The sequence below is a fragment of the Anolis carolinensis genome, chromosome 5 (assembly GCF_035594765.1).
Source record: "Anolis carolinensis isolate JA03-04 chromosome 5, rAnoCar3.1.pri, whole genome shotgun sequence".
Classification (NCBI taxonomy): Eukaryota; Metazoa; Chordata; class Lepidosauria; order Squamata; family Dactyloidae; genus Anolis; species Anolis carolinensis.
The window spans coordinates 169,839,011-169,854,777 of record NC_085845.1 but is presented as its reverse complement, the minus strand read 5'-3'; the positions used below and the strand labels follow the sequence as shown (position 1 = coordinate 169,854,777).

The window sequence follows — 15,767 nt, the reverse complement described above, 5'->3', positions numbered from 1 at the left end:
TGATCCAAGCATTTATTTTTTCTCAATTTATGGGGGGAAAAACCCCAAATACAAAAAACAGAGTTGCTAGGTTAGGCATTATAAACATTTTGTTTAATTTCATCCTCATCTTGCTTGGTCCTCTGGGGTACGAGCTACCCCTCCTAATTTAGTGTCATCTGCAAATTAGATAAGCATAGCCTCAATTCCATCATCCAAGTAATTGATACAGATATTGAGTAGTAATGGGCCCAGGACAGAACCCTGTGACACCTCACTAGTCGCCTAGTGTAGATCAAGGAAAGTAACAATACTATTATATTATATATGCTTCCCCGCCCCCACTCCCACCCCCACCTGATAGCCCAATCCTTTGAAACAAGTTGGTGAGGTGGGATATTCTCCCATCTAAGTATTAAGCAGAGCTGACCCTGCTTAGCTTCCAAGATCAAATGGGATCAGTTGCCTTTACAGTATTTAGGCCCCACACCTGAATTACAAGTGGTGATGGTAAAACCTACATAATATCATCATGTATTTTTGTTTTCCTTTTACTTCCCTGTCTTTTTTTCCTTTTGTTTTATATCTTTTTAGACCTCAGTTAGGCAAAGCATGTAGGCTGTAGATGTCTTTTGGGCCGCATTTCCCATCTAGCCCTTGCCAGTCCTTTCAGGCCCATAACCTTCTTTTAATAAATGATGTGATTTTTGGACACTTTCCACCAAAATATGCTAAAACACCAACTCCAGGCACAAAGCCCCTTCCCTCCAGTTCCCCAAATCTTATTTTCATTGGAATCCTTCTCAAAATGGCAACATAAAAAAAATTGTCACTTCAGGTTGTCATTTTGGTAAGAACATTGATAAAGTATTTGGAAGCACTGTTAGAGAAGAGTGCAACCCATGGGGAGGTTGGAGGGGCAGTAAGTGCAGACAGTGTACAGTAATTGCTCAATCCCGTTTTATTTTAGGAGCCTAAATCTCTCTGGGAACTTTTTTGGTTGAAGATTGGGCTATAAATGTTATAATTAAATCTGTTCTGATCAGGTGGACATTCTCCAATGACTGTACTTCATTAAGAAATAAAACATTGACAAATACAGCCATTGTTATCTTGTGTAGGTTGGGATTTAATGCATATTTCAGTATGTCTTATTTTTATATCAGTGTACAATTGGGGTCTTAATATTTTCTGCTTTTAAGCTATACAGGAGTCAACATTTCAGTTGTATAGCTTTTGCTGCCTCAACCAAATATTTTGACCCTGTAGAATATCTAGGTCAAAATCCCATGTTTGAAATTAAATCAGCAGACAGCCAACATTTGGAAGTACATACAGGTTTTACAGCTGGCATTTTTGAAAAACAGAAAAGGCTTTCATCTCAAATGGAAAGCCACCTCACTCCTGAAGGAAGGGAATCTGAAACAGATGCCGTGCAAATTATCATATGCATGCAGATTTGTGTGAGTGCTTCAAATACATTACCTCAATCTATTTGCTGCAACGTTTAGGGTATCTGTTTGAAAAACTGGTAGCCAGAATAAAAGTTTAAAAACTGTACTGATCGATTAAATCCGTAAGACTTGACTAATAAATAGAGGGTCATGTCCTAATTCAGTCAACATTTCCAGTTTTCAAATATAGCTCCACATATAACTCATTGTGGTAATCTAACTGGTTTATTTTTGTGTGTCAGGAGCGACTTGAGGAACTGCAAGTCGCTTCTGGTGTGAGATAATTGGCCGTCTGCGAAGACGTTGCCCAGGGAACGCCCGGATGTTTTGATGTTTTTACCATCCTTGTGGGAGGCTTCTCTCATGTCCCCGCATGGAGCTGGAGCTGATAGAGGGAGCTCATCCGCGCTCTCCCCGGGTGGGATTCGAACCTGGCAGCCTTCAGTTCAGCAACCCAACCTTCAAGTTACAAGGCTTTAATCCATTACGCCAGCGGGGGCTCCTATCTAACTGGTATAGATATTACTGGCAAGATCTGTCCCCTGGGCAGCTAGCATACACCACATACAGTTATTTTATTTATGTTATGTCTTTCTCCTAAAACGTGACCCAGTAATGCTTACAGTGGAGATTAAAACAAAATTTGAAATAAAACAGCATATAGTTCCAACAGTTTTTAAAAATAAAAAAGATAACAGTTCCGCACATCCCATTAAAAACCCTGTCACAACCAAAGAAAAAGTGGAAGGTCTGTTTTAATAAATAATTTTGCCTCTTGGCAAAAAAAGAAAAGAAGGAATACAGATAGGGGACTCATCAAGTTCCCTGTAAATGGGAATTCCATATTCTGGGAGCAGCCACAGAAAAGGTTCTTCCCATGTCTTCCACCTTTGATGGTGGAAGGATCAAGATAATGCCTTCTCCAAACATTCCAATACTTGAATGCGGATTGAAAGGATAATGAATGGCACCATTTGCTGTACTCGGGCATCTAAGCAATAAAGGTAGCTGTAACAGTCCTGTCAGCCTTGAGATGTGAGTGAATTCCCATTCAAAAGAAACAGGTGTGATACACACACACACACCACTCTTAGGACTACTGAAGATGGCTTTTTTATCAGTCTGAAATTTAGACTGATTCTGGAACGAGTATTGATAATCATGCTGTTTTATTTTTTTCTATTTAATATCTTTGCAGAGATGCTACAGTTTGTCAGCAACCAGGTTGGAGATTTTCCAGAACTGTTTTCTGAACAGTTATGTAGCACCTTCCAGAGCAACAATACCTGTAACAGTGGCGGAACACCTGATTCCTCATCACAGAGGTCCTATAGCCAGGGACAGCTCCAGTCTTTCTCACCTAATGCAGCTTCTCCACAGCTTCAGCCTATCCAAGTGAAAGTGTCCCAGGCAGTGGCCACAACACCAGCTCCACAACGGACCGGGCCTCCTCTCCAACCTCGCCCCCAGGTTCAGCCTCAGCTCCAGCAACAAACGGTGATGATTACTCCAACTTTTAGCTCTTCTCCCCAGACACGCATCATTCAGCAGCCTGTAATATACCAGAATGCAGCCACAAGTTTTCAAGGTAAATATCAAAGACTTAATGGTAATGGGTAGTATCCTATACATTGTAGCTAGCTCAGCTGTTGAAAATGGTCTGCGCTTATCTGCAAAGATAATTATGAATAGGCAGGCAGCGATATTTAGTTCCTGTTTCATATGTTGTGGGTCTTTAATGATGTTTGAAATGTTTTTAAACTTAAGTATGTTTTACTGGGACTGTCTAATGTGACAAAAATATTATTGCTCCTGTATCTGGAAACCTTTACTGTGGACGCTCGGCATGAATAGTGATAGAGCGCTCTGCATGAATAGGTAGGGAATTTGAAAAACTGAAGCAGTATTTCTGATAGCACTTTATAAAATCTATCTGGATGAAGTAGTTGTATATCCAAGGCTATAAAATTTCTTAATGAAGAGTGCTGAACATACAGTGAGTGTTGAAGTGATGAACATAATGTATTTTTGTTACTATCAGCACTTTCAACAATATATATTTATGGAAGGATTGGTGTGAGTGCTTTGTGGGCCATCCTTTTCATTATCATTTCATTTTGCAACAGAAGCCAACTATGAATTTATATTAGAATTTAAATGGAACCAAAAAGATGTTTCCAAGCATGTAGATATAGAATAGTGCTGTAAACCACAATTAACAAATTATTTCTAGTACAGTACTGAAAAAAGATGAAGTGAACTAAATGAGGTAAAGGTGGGACTAAATTGGAGTTCTTGATTGTTTTGATTTGCTGATGTATATGTATTTTCAGATTGAATTGCTCAAATGCTGGTAAGTGGAGGCATGGTAGCATATCTGAAGTTTCTCACTGAATAATGATCTGGGGTATCAGAGAGCTGTAGCCTCCTTTGAATAAGTGCCTAACCAAGCAGTTAATCAGATTGTTCTTGTTATGCTTTTAGTGCTTCAGCCACAGGTTCAAAGCCTGGTGACTTCCTCTCAAGTTCAGCCAGTCACCATTCAGCAGCAAGTTCAAACTGTGCAAGCTCAGAGGGTATTGACACAGGCAGCTAATGGCACTATCCAGACATTGACACCAGCCACGGTCCAGGCAGTAGCTGCTCCTCAAGTCCAGCAAGTTCCAGTGAGTAGTTTTAGGTTGTAATTTTATAGGGAAAAGGCTTCCTTTAGCCTCACTTCACTGACATCTATGTGTATATAGAAACTTTCCCTTCCATTCCAAGACAGGAAATAATATCACTGGTGGAAATGGTTTGGCCTTTAAAAAATTTTTTTATTAAAGATTTTACCAAAGTTAATGCATAAAAATTTGGATAGTAGTGATATGGGAAATGGGGAGGAAAAAGAAAAAAATTATTTTTTAAAATAAAATTTAATGCCCTTTTGAACATTGAATTCACGTTGCACTTGGAGTGGGTCATCGATGGGCTGAAATGGGAGTTAGTGCTACCATAGGAAAATGAACAGCAGAGAATGATATCACAAGAAAGACTAGAGTAACTATTTGACAGAAATGGACAGCGTTTATAACTAAAATAATAATACTAGAGCTAAACCTGCCACAAAATGGGGTTTGTGAGTATAACAGTTGTAATGTTATGTAGAGGGAAAGAGCATTAGAGGTAAAAAAAAGTATTCCTGGTTTCTTTTCTTAATGTTTTTAACCTACGAGATACTACACTTTTTAGATCTGCCTGCCTAGCCAACAGGGTTAAAACATCCTTTTTGTTCAGAAGCTGGAATGAATATTGCTTTGGATACCACATTGGAAGCTAGACTACATTATTAATGGCATGGTTATGTTTATACCATAATTGTTATGTCTAGAACTTTAATAAAGAGACATGTTGATTCATTTGTGAGTTTATATTGACCTCTGATGTATGCAGAGAGACGCATTGAAAAAGTGATTGTAGGTGTTTTCTTCTTAGAGGAATTCTTATAATAAAATCAGACAGTTATTAGCAGAAAGAGCATTACACTTGCAGCAGTGTTGCATTGTTCGCTTGCTTTGCTGTATTAAGCTGCTATATTTTCTTATTCTAGGTCCTTGTGCAGCCACAGATAATCAAGACAGATTCTCTTGTCTTAACAACACTGAAAGCTGATGGCAGTCCTGTAATGACTGCTGTTCAGAATCCAGCTCTCACAGCTCTGACCACGCCTCTTCAGACAACAGCTCTGCAGGTATCATGGGACTTCTTACCTGCTTTAATCTTTTGTTTCTTTCATCTATCATTGTTTTTCATAGGGAGTTTGAAAAGTACTGATGAGAATTATTACTAAGGATAAGAAACACACCCTAACATATTTCTAATTCTTCTTACACAGCTGTATGCAGAAAATGGTGTAATTTGCACTATTTATATTTCTCTATAGTCTTTTGAGGCTCCTTGCTGCTTTAATTGTCTCACATAGAATTTGTTACTGCTTTCTTAGACTTTAGTTGGTGGCAATGGAACCATCTTGACTACAATGCCTATGATGATGGGAGGGCAAGAGAAGATGCCTATCAAACATGTGCCTGGTGGTACCAAGCAGCCAGAGCCACCCAAGGAAGGAGAGAGGCGAACCACCCATAATATAATTGAAAAGCGATATCGATCATCTATAAATGACAAGATCATAGAACTGAAGGATCTAGTAATGGGAACAGATGCCAAAGTAAGAATTTCCTATTGATTGAATAAAGCAGGAAGATTGTCGTGGCTTCTAACCCATTTGCCTACTTGCTTTCTGTTTAAAAAATCTGTTTCTTATTTCTTAGGCCATAGATCATATTTTGGTCTCCTGAGATAGATACATTTGAATTAAATCTCTCGATATTCTTCGTTAAGGCTGTGGAAATTCTTTTCAATCTTTTATGTTAGTATGTTCTGAGAGAACATTTGTAGCATTATGTATTAAACGTGATGCATTCTCTTTAATGTATGCCATTTTTTTCACAGATGCACAAGTCTGGTGTACTGAGGAAGGCCATTGATTACATTAAGTATCTACAGCAGGTTAACCATAAGCTGCGACAAGAAAACATGGTCTTGAAGCTGGCTAACCAGAAAAACAGTTAAGTCTTTCATGTGGGTGAGGGCAATGTGTTTAATTATGATCAGTCCCATCTCCCCTTTTACATTTTTTGGGAGTGTGGAGGTAGATTATTCTTGCTTACCCAGCTTTGTTTGAAAAATCAAAAAAGCGTATGTTGATAGAAAAGGACTGAATGACAAGCAGCATTGTGTGTTTCAGTAGCTGATACCTTCAATTTCTGTTTCTTGCAGAGCTTTTGAAGGGTTTTGACCTAAGCAGTCTGGTGGACAGTGAAGTGGATCTGAAGATGGATGACTTCAACCAAAATGCTCTGTTGATGTCTCCTCCAGCCTCTGATTCTGGTTCACCAGCTGGCTTTTCTCCTTACTCAATTGACTCAGAGCCTGGAAGCCCATTACTGGATGATGCAAAGGTAGTTAACATTTTCATGTCACTTTGCAATAGAAAGTGCATGTAAGGATTGCATATCACTTGTGGCCAGAGTCTGGTTGGTAATGTGTATACCAGTTGAGATGGAAGGCTGCTTGATTTGCTCAGCATCAAATGTCTATAATACATTATTATTGTTGGGGAATGCATCATTCAGAAAACGAAAATTAAAAAGTTATGTGATGTTATCACAATCTGTCAGGCTAGACTCTGATTGTGCAAATCCCTGGGCCAGTAATAAAAGATTTCGATCCACAGATCATTTATGGAAAGATTTAAGTGACACATCTGTGTCCTGTTTAAGAAGCATGAAGATGGAGCCATTATCTCCATAATTTATAGGTTTAACATGGTCATCTGGAACAACAACAACAACAACATCACTTGTTTGATTCATCATCCCTTAGAAACATGGTTTAGGCAAGATATTGATATTGGTCTTTTGACACTTTTTGCAGTAGTTGTGATATTTTTAAATTGTGAACCCTGAATAGGCTAAATTTTATAAATTCAGCTGGTTCCACAAATACAGTAATTGAATTTCTTGCATTCGCAAGTAAACAGTATCTCTTTGTGGGACTTCATCTCTGTTTTATTGTTTGGGGATAGAAAACAGACAAATGATATGTTCACTGTTTTAAAAATAGTGTAAACTTAGACAGACACATAAGTATCTCCTCTGTTTCTACACTCTGTATCTATTTCTCCCTTTAAAATATATGTCCCTCCTCTTCCTCTCTTACCATGGCCTAGGTTAAAGATGAACCTGACTCTCCAGCTGTTGCTCTGGGAATGGTTGATCGTTCACGAATGCTGCTTTGTGCTCTCACATTCCTCTGCCTTTCCTTCAATCCTCTAACTTCCTTGCTGGAGGCACAGAGAACATCTGATTCTGATGGTCCCGTACGTCATGGTTCTGCGAGGAGTACACTATCAATAGATTCAGGTCAGAAACTCAAACCTTATTGCATATCCAACAGTGCTTGTTTGAAGTGTTTAGAGTTCTTAAGGCACCCAGAGCAATTAGTAATTGCTAATAAAATACCTATAGGCGGTATTAAAGGTTAAAAATCTTGAAAAATAAAATAATTGAAAGGTATCTAAAAACACAAGGTAAGTCTTTCTGGCAGAAAGAGTTCTGTAAGTAAGGTATCATAATTGAAAACATCCTCTTTTGTAGTTGCCCATGTCAGTGCAGGTGGCAAGGAATCCCAGAGGAGAGCTTCAGGGCAAGGATATTTTCAAAGAATTAATTGAATAAAAAAAAGACGCAAGGAGTATATAGAACAAATAGTCAAAGATTCACTATAATGTGGTGGTTTGAGTGTTGAACTAGGTTTCTAGTAAACAAGAAATTGAATTCTATGGATGACTTTGGCCAAATCACATTATCTCAGCCTCAGTGGCAACCCCACTTGAGCAAATCTTTCCAAGAAACTCCTTTGGAAACTGTTTGATGGTACTTTGTAGCACTAATAATGTAGGATATTTATGTCGAGTAGGTGTCTTTAAGGTAATCATATCTCCAAAAATGTTTTTGAAGTTAATATCTGTAAAATTCTGGGAACAGTCTTTAGAGTTCAGACATGCTTTTTTTGCCTCCCAAATGCTACAAGAATGGTTTTTCTAGAAGTTTCCCTTTGTACATTTTTTTCAGGCACTAGCAGAGAACACACAAGCAGCACGATATTAAACTTTCCTAAGTTGTAAAACAGGTTGTGAAACAGACTGAGTGAAGAAAAATATCTGAGATTCTGCATTCAACTATGTACCTTCTCTTGGGCTCAGGTCCTGGAGGCAAATGTTACTAGAGTCCATCTTCTTAAGAAGCATCCCATCAATATTTGTTTGCACAGATTTACTTATAGTGTCTATATTAATTCCAGCTTGATTATTCTAATATGTTGACGGTTACTTGCCTTTTCTTGTCGGACTTGATCTCATTGGGCACTGACAACTCTCCCTTTCTTCTTAGGTTCTGGTAGTTGGTTTGGCTGGATGATGCCCACTCTGATCCTTTGGTTTGTGAATGGCATTATTGTCTTGAGTGTATTCATAAAACTGTTAGTACATGGAGAGCCAGTGACCCGGCTTCACTCCCGCTCCTCTGTGACCTTCTGGCGTCATCGGAAGCAAGCAGACCTGGATTTAGCCAAAGTAAGGCAGTTCCTGGAACATTGTTGAATTCATACAAATGAACCGGTGATGTTTCTATGCTCCTTTTAGAAAAGGTTATGTAAAATCCACTCCTATTTAACTTAGTAAAACAAACTTCGTTATTTGTCATGGTTCTGAAACAAACTGAAATGAATAGTACAAGTAGGTAGATATCGATAGACTTGTGAAATTGTTTGCAGATTAGATGTAACATTTCTAATAAGAACAGGATACAAAAAGAACAACCACAGGACTTTGTTGATCCTCTCCAATGAATATTATTTTGTTATACTGTATTGTCATTTTGAAATAGTACATATGCTATATCCATATTTGAAAGAGGTAGAGATAAAAGGCCCAGTGGAAAATAAATCAGATTGCAAAAGTATAAAATATCAATAAATCAGAACAATATGTCTTATCTGTGGTGGTAAAACAACTTTGGAAGTGAAAATGTTCTATATTTGTAAAATGCATTGCAATGATTAATTTGACATGTGGAGTAAGGGAGAGAACCCTGTCTTGAGTATCTTTTTCAAAATGAAAAGAGCGGGAAACAAAATTATGGCTTTCAGTTGCAGCATGTGTTTCTTGTCCAAATACTGGCCATAAACATTTTTTTTCATATTCTTGTGGGACTAAAATCATTATGAGTGACTGGGGAGGCCTCTTTCACACAGATTTTCCAGTAGACACTAATTGAGTCCTTAAAAGTCTGCAACTTTTTGGTTTCTTGTTTTGTCCACAGGGAGATTTTGCTGCTGCGGCATTAAATTTAGAAACGTGCCTCTCCGCCTTGGGTCGAGCACTTCCCACTTCTCGTTTAGACCTGGCCTGCAGTCTGTCCTGGAATGTTATCCGATACAGTCTTCAAAAGTTAGGACTGGTGCGTTGGTTGCTTAAAAGGACATCACGGCAGAGACGCACAACAGAGGCTCCTGTGGGTTTTGAGGATGAAGCCAAAACTAGTGCACGGGATGCAGCTTTAGCTTACCATAAGCTCCATCAGCTCCATATCACAGGTAAGAGAGAAAGTGTTGAAACAGTATGTGGCGTTTTCTGAGTATTTGTAGTGACCTAGATTTATGGACTTGTTTTCCCTGTAGTAAAAACCTTATAATCCTGGAATCTTCAAAGTGTTCTTTGTAGTTTGATGACACAAGGAATGAAATGAAGCATAGTTTTCTACTAGGCCTGTATAAAATACACTTGGTTGAATTTTGAAGTTCATAGATAGATCGTAGGTATCAAGTCTTAGCATGATAGACTGTTACATGAAAATGCTATGAGCTTTGATTTCAGTAATGAAAAGGCTTTCCTGAATAAAGCACATGAAACATTAATTGCACATGTTAGTATGGCACAAATAACATTTGCAAAAGGGATGATCCTTTATGCTCTTCATTCCTGATGCAGGTAAGCTCCCATCCAGTTCAGCATACTCGGGATTGCACATGGCTTTGTGTGCTGTGAATCTGGCTGAATGTGCAGAAGAGAAGATCCCACCAAGCACTCTAGCAGAGATTCACTTGACGGCAGCAGTTGGCTTGAAGACTCGTTGCGGTGGTAAACTGGGCTTCCTGGCAGTGAGTAAATCTTTTTAACCCTCCTGGCATAGTTGAAACAGGGAATTGCCATAGTGTATTTAAACCATGCTTTTGGTTTTGCGTGTGAAATGAAAATGGAAGTGAATTTGTTTTGTTAGTCCCTAGTTACTGGTTGCTAAGATTGCTATCACTGCACCAAATACCTTTGGCCAGGATTTCTTTCTTTGGGCCATCTTTCCTTCAGCACTGTTCTTACCTTTGCAATTGTTTTCTTCCTAGAGTTATTTCTTAAGTCAAGCTCAGAGTGTATGTAGTTCTGAGCGCAGTGCCATCCCTGATTCTTTGCGCTGGTTGTGTCACCCATTGGGACAAAAGTTTTTTGTGGAGCGGAGCTGGACAGTGAAAGCTGCTGCTAAGGAGAGTTTGTATTGTACTCAGAGGAATCCAGGTGAGAGCCAGGACTGCTCTGCATTAAGCCCCTCACCATATTTTTGGGTAGTATAAGATGCATAAATGTTTTCTTTCGCCAGCCAACTTTCATGTAAATTCGTTCATGAGTTGCTAGTAATAACAGATTTGCAGAATTAAGTGTCCAGATTCCAGTTTCTGTCTAAAAAAAGAAGGAGGGGGGAATTTGTCAATTGTTGTTTTTGAGAGAGATTAAAGTCTGGGGAACCAGTCTTTATTTATGTATTTTTTTTGTTTCTAAATGGGTATCTTGGGAACTTCAGGGGATTTGTCTCCACTTCTGCAGCTCTAAACGGCTCTTGGACTTATGACTGAAGAAAACTCCTAATTAATTATTTTTTTATCTGCAGCTGATCCCATTGCACAAGTGCATCAAGCTTTCTGTGAAAATCTGCTAGAGAAAGCACTTGAGTCCCTTGTGATTCCAAAGGGGACTGTCGGCCATGATGATGAAGAGCCCTGGTAAGCTACAGCCCATTCTGTTAGTATTTCTGTTCAGGAGATGATCAGAAGCTTCTAGCTTTTTAGTTAGGAGCACTGTGGTGTGATATACCCTATACCACTCTTGGGGGAAAAAAACAGTCTGGTCATGTTCACTGAACAGTACTATGGATGATTTGCAAAAGGTTGCAGATAACTCATTAATGCAAACCCAGTTTGAGGAATCAAAGGGTCCATATGCATTGTTGACATTATTATGGCCATTGGGTGCTCGTGCCTGGCAAGGTCCATTGGAGAACTATTTCTATTTTGATAGAAACATACTTTGCATAATTCTGTATTGTGAGCCTTCCATGATAGAATAAGTTGTATCCATCAGGATTTTGAAATGAGTGCCAGCTATTCTCAGAAAAGAAAAGAATGGTGGCAACAGACTGAATGTATGTCTAAGGTTTATATACACAAACACACATACATATACATGAAACTGAATCATTGTAAGAATGTGTTGCATTATCTTAGGCTGTGTCCTTACTTGCAAAATAATCCATCTTTACGTGATCCTGGTCTCATTTGAATGTATGAAAGTCCTCTTATTTTGAAGTGAAATGATGTGTGTTCAAGCAGATGCATTTTTGGATTGAGGAAAGTGAGGGGTAAATGTCTTGTGGAGCAGGGAAGAAACTAATAACCTGATTACCATTAGAGGGGGCAGTGACTATATGCAAAGATTATTAGGGCAATTGCATTTGCCATTAGAGAGGGAGGAGGGAACATGTGTAATGAGGACTCAGGTATTGTCTTGGTAATTTCCCAGGTATACATGTAACCCAATGAGAGTGAAGATTGGGTGGTAAGGATGATGCGAAAACGAAAAAGGTTAATGTAGTATATGGATATGCCGAAATAGGTATATCTGCATGCATGATTGGGGGAGGGGGGCAGGATGCAGACCTAAAATACAATGAACTTGTGAACATAGTAGAAATGCCCCTTTTTACCAAGAGTACTTTAGGGTGGGGGAACTGTGTGGCTTCTAAGACTAGTTTGCATTAGGATTAAAATAGATGAATGTGACATTAATGGAGTCAGACTAGCAGGTAGGATACTGTGCACTGGAGCTGGGATACAGTGCTTTTGTAGTTTCAGCATGAGTAAAAATGGCAACTTCTGTTTCCAGTGAATTCTCAAATGCTTTGGAATATCTGAAGTTACTTAATTCTTTTGTGGACTCTTTGGGAAATGGAACCCCACCCTTCACTGGAGGTTCTGTGTTAAGGTCAGCCTTAGGTAAGTGTCTGCTGTGGACTTCCCCACATATTTTTATTATCTTTGTGATGTAAGTCTTCACTACCGGAGATCATTGCTTCTTACGCTAAATTGCTCTTGTTTAACTTGATTGTTTTTGTCTTTGAAGAATTTTCACTCTGTACTTCAAATGAAAAAAAGTTTTCAGCGTGACTGACAAAGATCAGCAATGAAGCAGTGTCACCCTGAGGTTTATAATATAAAAAAAATTCCCAAAGTGAAAGAGAATAGGAAACAATAAAACAAACATAGAAACTAGTTCTTGGTTACAACTTTCATATAGTGAGTAGTGGATACAGAAACAGTTCAAATGCTTCTGGAGCATGGCCATACATACAGCCGGGAAAATGCACAACCCAGTTCAAAGATAGTGGGGAGCCCAATGTTGTTGGTATCCTAGCAGAGCAGATGGGATGTCTCTGCATCCCTCATTTCCCTTGACTCTGATGGATTGACTGCAGCTGGCAGGTTGCAGATGATTGGGGCGGGGAGCTGACATCTCTACAGAATTTATGGTAGCTTTGCTTTCTATTCACAGCCTTGATTTTTCTGCATACTCAGTTGTATTATTAAAACAATTCAAGGCGTACAACATTTTATCACACATTGTGATTGGTTAAAATTGTATCTTAAGTTAGTAATTTCTCTTAAATTCAAAATCAATTTCTAATCCTTAGTATTGATTAAAATATACAGTATAATCCCCTTATCCATGGATCCTACAGTTGCTCTTATGCATGCTCCAAAAGTACACTTCTTCAGACATATTTGTGGGGTTCTCTAGGTTTTCCGGTGCGATTCTGTGGAATGCTTTTGGCCCATGTGTAGTCAAAATGTAGGGTTCATTGTTATCATGGTTTTAGGTATTCATGGAAGGAATGGTTGTGGTAGAACACATGGTTTCAGGGGTCATATTGTACAGTTTTTCCAGGGCATTGCTTTGTACATGGGAATGAGTAAATATCAGAAGGGAATGGGATATGTTGAACCTATTCTTAAACTACATTGCTCAAAGAAGTTATGTGATGTTGGAATAGTAGTTTTTTTGTAATTTAAAAGTTCCTATTTTTGGTGATAGATGGTAATTAAATAGAATTAATAAAGAATTTCTGATTTTCACTAGTAAGTCATTGGAGTTGGGGAGAATATTTTTGTTTTTCAGGACACAAAGTGTCCAGTTACATTTCAGTGCACCATTGTAGTCCTCCTTTCTGTATTGGTTAGACTGGAGCAGCAATTGTGGAGACCTCCAGAGCATATTTAGTGGTTCTATAGATATTACTTTCTTTTCAGCATACAAATGGGTACTGACTTCTTCACTAAGATCTCAAGATCTCTTAATGCTATGACCGTTTGTTACCTAAAGGTTCTGTAGTAAAGTAAGGATAGGGAGTATCCAGGTAATTTGGACAATTCCTATGAATCCCAGTCAGCATGCCTAGTGGGTCAGGGAATATGAAAGTTACATCCTAAAAATATGGAAGCAGTTTGGAAACAGATTAATGCATGTGTTCCAAATATTTTATTGGACCATTGTGAGGTGTTGTGTCTGTTAATACTTCCGTTTGAAAGAAACATGTCACTAGACCTTCTAATAATTTTTTGTCTCTATATGTAGGTCCTGATGTTGTCTGCAGGTGGTGGTCATCAGCAATCACAATGACAATCAGCTGGTTGAGGGGTGATGATGCTGCTGTGAGATCCCAGTTTACCAATGTGGAGCGAATTCCTAAATGTTTGGAGATGATGGAGTGTGTGGCTTTTTTACATTACTATTACAACCTTCCCTGATGGATGTGAGCCATAAAAGAAAAACAAAAAAGAAGAAAGTTTCTTAGTCTGGCACACATTCACACTGTCATAAACATGATGGAGTTGGGTCAGGTTCTGTGGAACTGAATTGTGTCTTGTCCCTTCAATTAAATTCTATTCTAAGCAAGAGCTTTTCAGCACTGTGGTTTGATTTTAATGCACCTGTTAACAGGATTTAATCTGGGGTCTGTAAAGAGACTGTTCACATTATAATTCATAGAGGTCTGTTCTGTTTCTCACCTGTACCATTTTCTACTGAAGTACATTAAGAGTTTTGGGATAATGGTGGAAATGACAGTAGGACCTATCAGTGTATCAATTGTTTAGTTAATAAACAGGTTTGTAGAAAAGCCAGGTTGCTCTTCACTACTGAGAAGGCTAGGAACTGTTTCATGTGTCAGATATGCACACCACAAACTAATCTTTAGTAATTCAGATTGTGTGCATTTGTTCACTATACATTTGCTATCCTTTAAGATGCAATGTGAGGCCTCCTGGTGGCGTAGCAGGTTAAACCTCTGAGCTGCTGAACTGTCTGACCGAAAGGTCGGCAGGTTTGAATCTGGAGAGTGGTGTGAGCTCCCACTGTTTGGCCTAGCTTCTGCCAACCTAGCAGTTCAAAAACATGCCAATATGAGTAGATCAATAGTTACCACTCCGGCAGGAAAGTAACAGGGCTCCATGCAGTCATGCTGGCCACATGACCTTGGAGGTGTCTTTGGACAATGCGGCTGAGAAATGGGGATAAGCACCAACCCCCAGAGACGGACATGACTAGACTTAATGTCAGGGGAAAATCCTTACCTTTACCTTTACCTAAGATGCAATGTGATTATTGGCTCTGTGAAGTTGGAGTGCCCCTCCATTGGAGGTTTATGCAGGCCTTTTCATCTGTTTTTATTATTATTATTATTATTATTATTATTATTATTATTATTATTATTATTATTATTATTATTAATACCCTGCTTTATCTGTTAAGGAGACTTAAAATGGCTTAACATAAAAGCATTAGTTGTGATGACCCATGGGCCTTGTAGTCCTGCTCATGACATTGTGATGCCTGATGAAGAAGAAAACTTGGGTTTTTTACCTTCCCAGTCAGAACTGGATTCTTCCCAGACAGATTCTTCCCAGCCAGATCTGGGAACCTTGCACCTGCAAGAGGGTTATGTTCCAGAAGTATGTCAAACAAACACTGAGGCTACATCTCCTGTGTTTTCTCGCCATGAGTTTTGTAAACAACAGAGAGGTTTGGAAGCGGCCTCGCGCAGGAGTGCTAGAATAATTGCTAAGAATTTAGCCAATTAAGCCTGCTTTCCATGAGAATCTTTAAGGAGTCAAACATCTGGTCTCAGAGATTAGCTTTCGTTTCTGGTTCCCAGAGAACTGCTCTCGGCGGGAAAGTTAGACTCTATATAGGTGTTTTACCCGCGGAGTAACTTTGCGGAGTCAATTCGTCAGCCTCCGGAGCGAGTTGTGTCTGGACAGCGCGCTCCGATCCAAGCCTCGTTCCTGTTCAAGCCTTGTTCTTGTTTCCAGCCTTCGCTCCTGTTTCCCAGCCTTTGTTTACCTACGGACCTT

General features: G+C 39.0%; 1 protein-coding gene across 1 annotated transcript in view; it reads left to right on the top strand.

Annotated features, from left to right (window-relative positions):
* srebf2 (sterol regulatory element binding transcription factor 2) overlaps nucleotides 1–15,767 on the top strand; it is a 36,183-nt gene that overhangs the window by 7,061 nt on the left and 13,355 nt on the right. Inside the window, exons 2-15 of the mRNA XM_003221001.4 lie at nucleotides 2,632–3,021; nucleotides 3,918–4,099; nucleotides 5,023–5,163; nucleotides 5,416–5,640; nucleotides 5,925–6,039; nucleotides 6,252–6,433; nucleotides 7,204–7,396; nucleotides 8,426–8,607; nucleotides 9,356–9,629; nucleotides 10,024–10,193; nucleotides 10,434–10,602; nucleotides 10,973–11,084; nucleotides 12,244–12,353; nucleotides 13,990–14,122. Of these exons, the coding sequence (XP_003221049.1) occupies nucleotides 2,632–3,021; nucleotides 3,918–4,099; nucleotides 5,023–5,163; nucleotides 5,416–5,640; nucleotides 5,925–6,039; nucleotides 6,252–6,433; nucleotides 7,204–7,396; nucleotides 8,426–8,607; nucleotides 9,356–9,629; nucleotides 10,024–10,193; nucleotides 10,434–10,602; nucleotides 10,973–11,084; nucleotides 12,244–12,353; nucleotides 13,990–14,122 (2,578 nt within the window). The remainder of the gene's footprint in view (nucleotides 1–2,631; nucleotides 3,022–3,917; nucleotides 4,100–5,022; nucleotides 5,164–5,415; nucleotides 5,641–5,924; nucleotides 6,040–6,251; nucleotides 6,434–7,203; nucleotides 7,397–8,425; nucleotides 8,608–9,355; nucleotides 9,630–10,023; nucleotides 10,194–10,433; nucleotides 10,603–10,972; nucleotides 11,085–12,243; nucleotides 12,354–13,989; nucleotides 14,123–15,767) is intronic.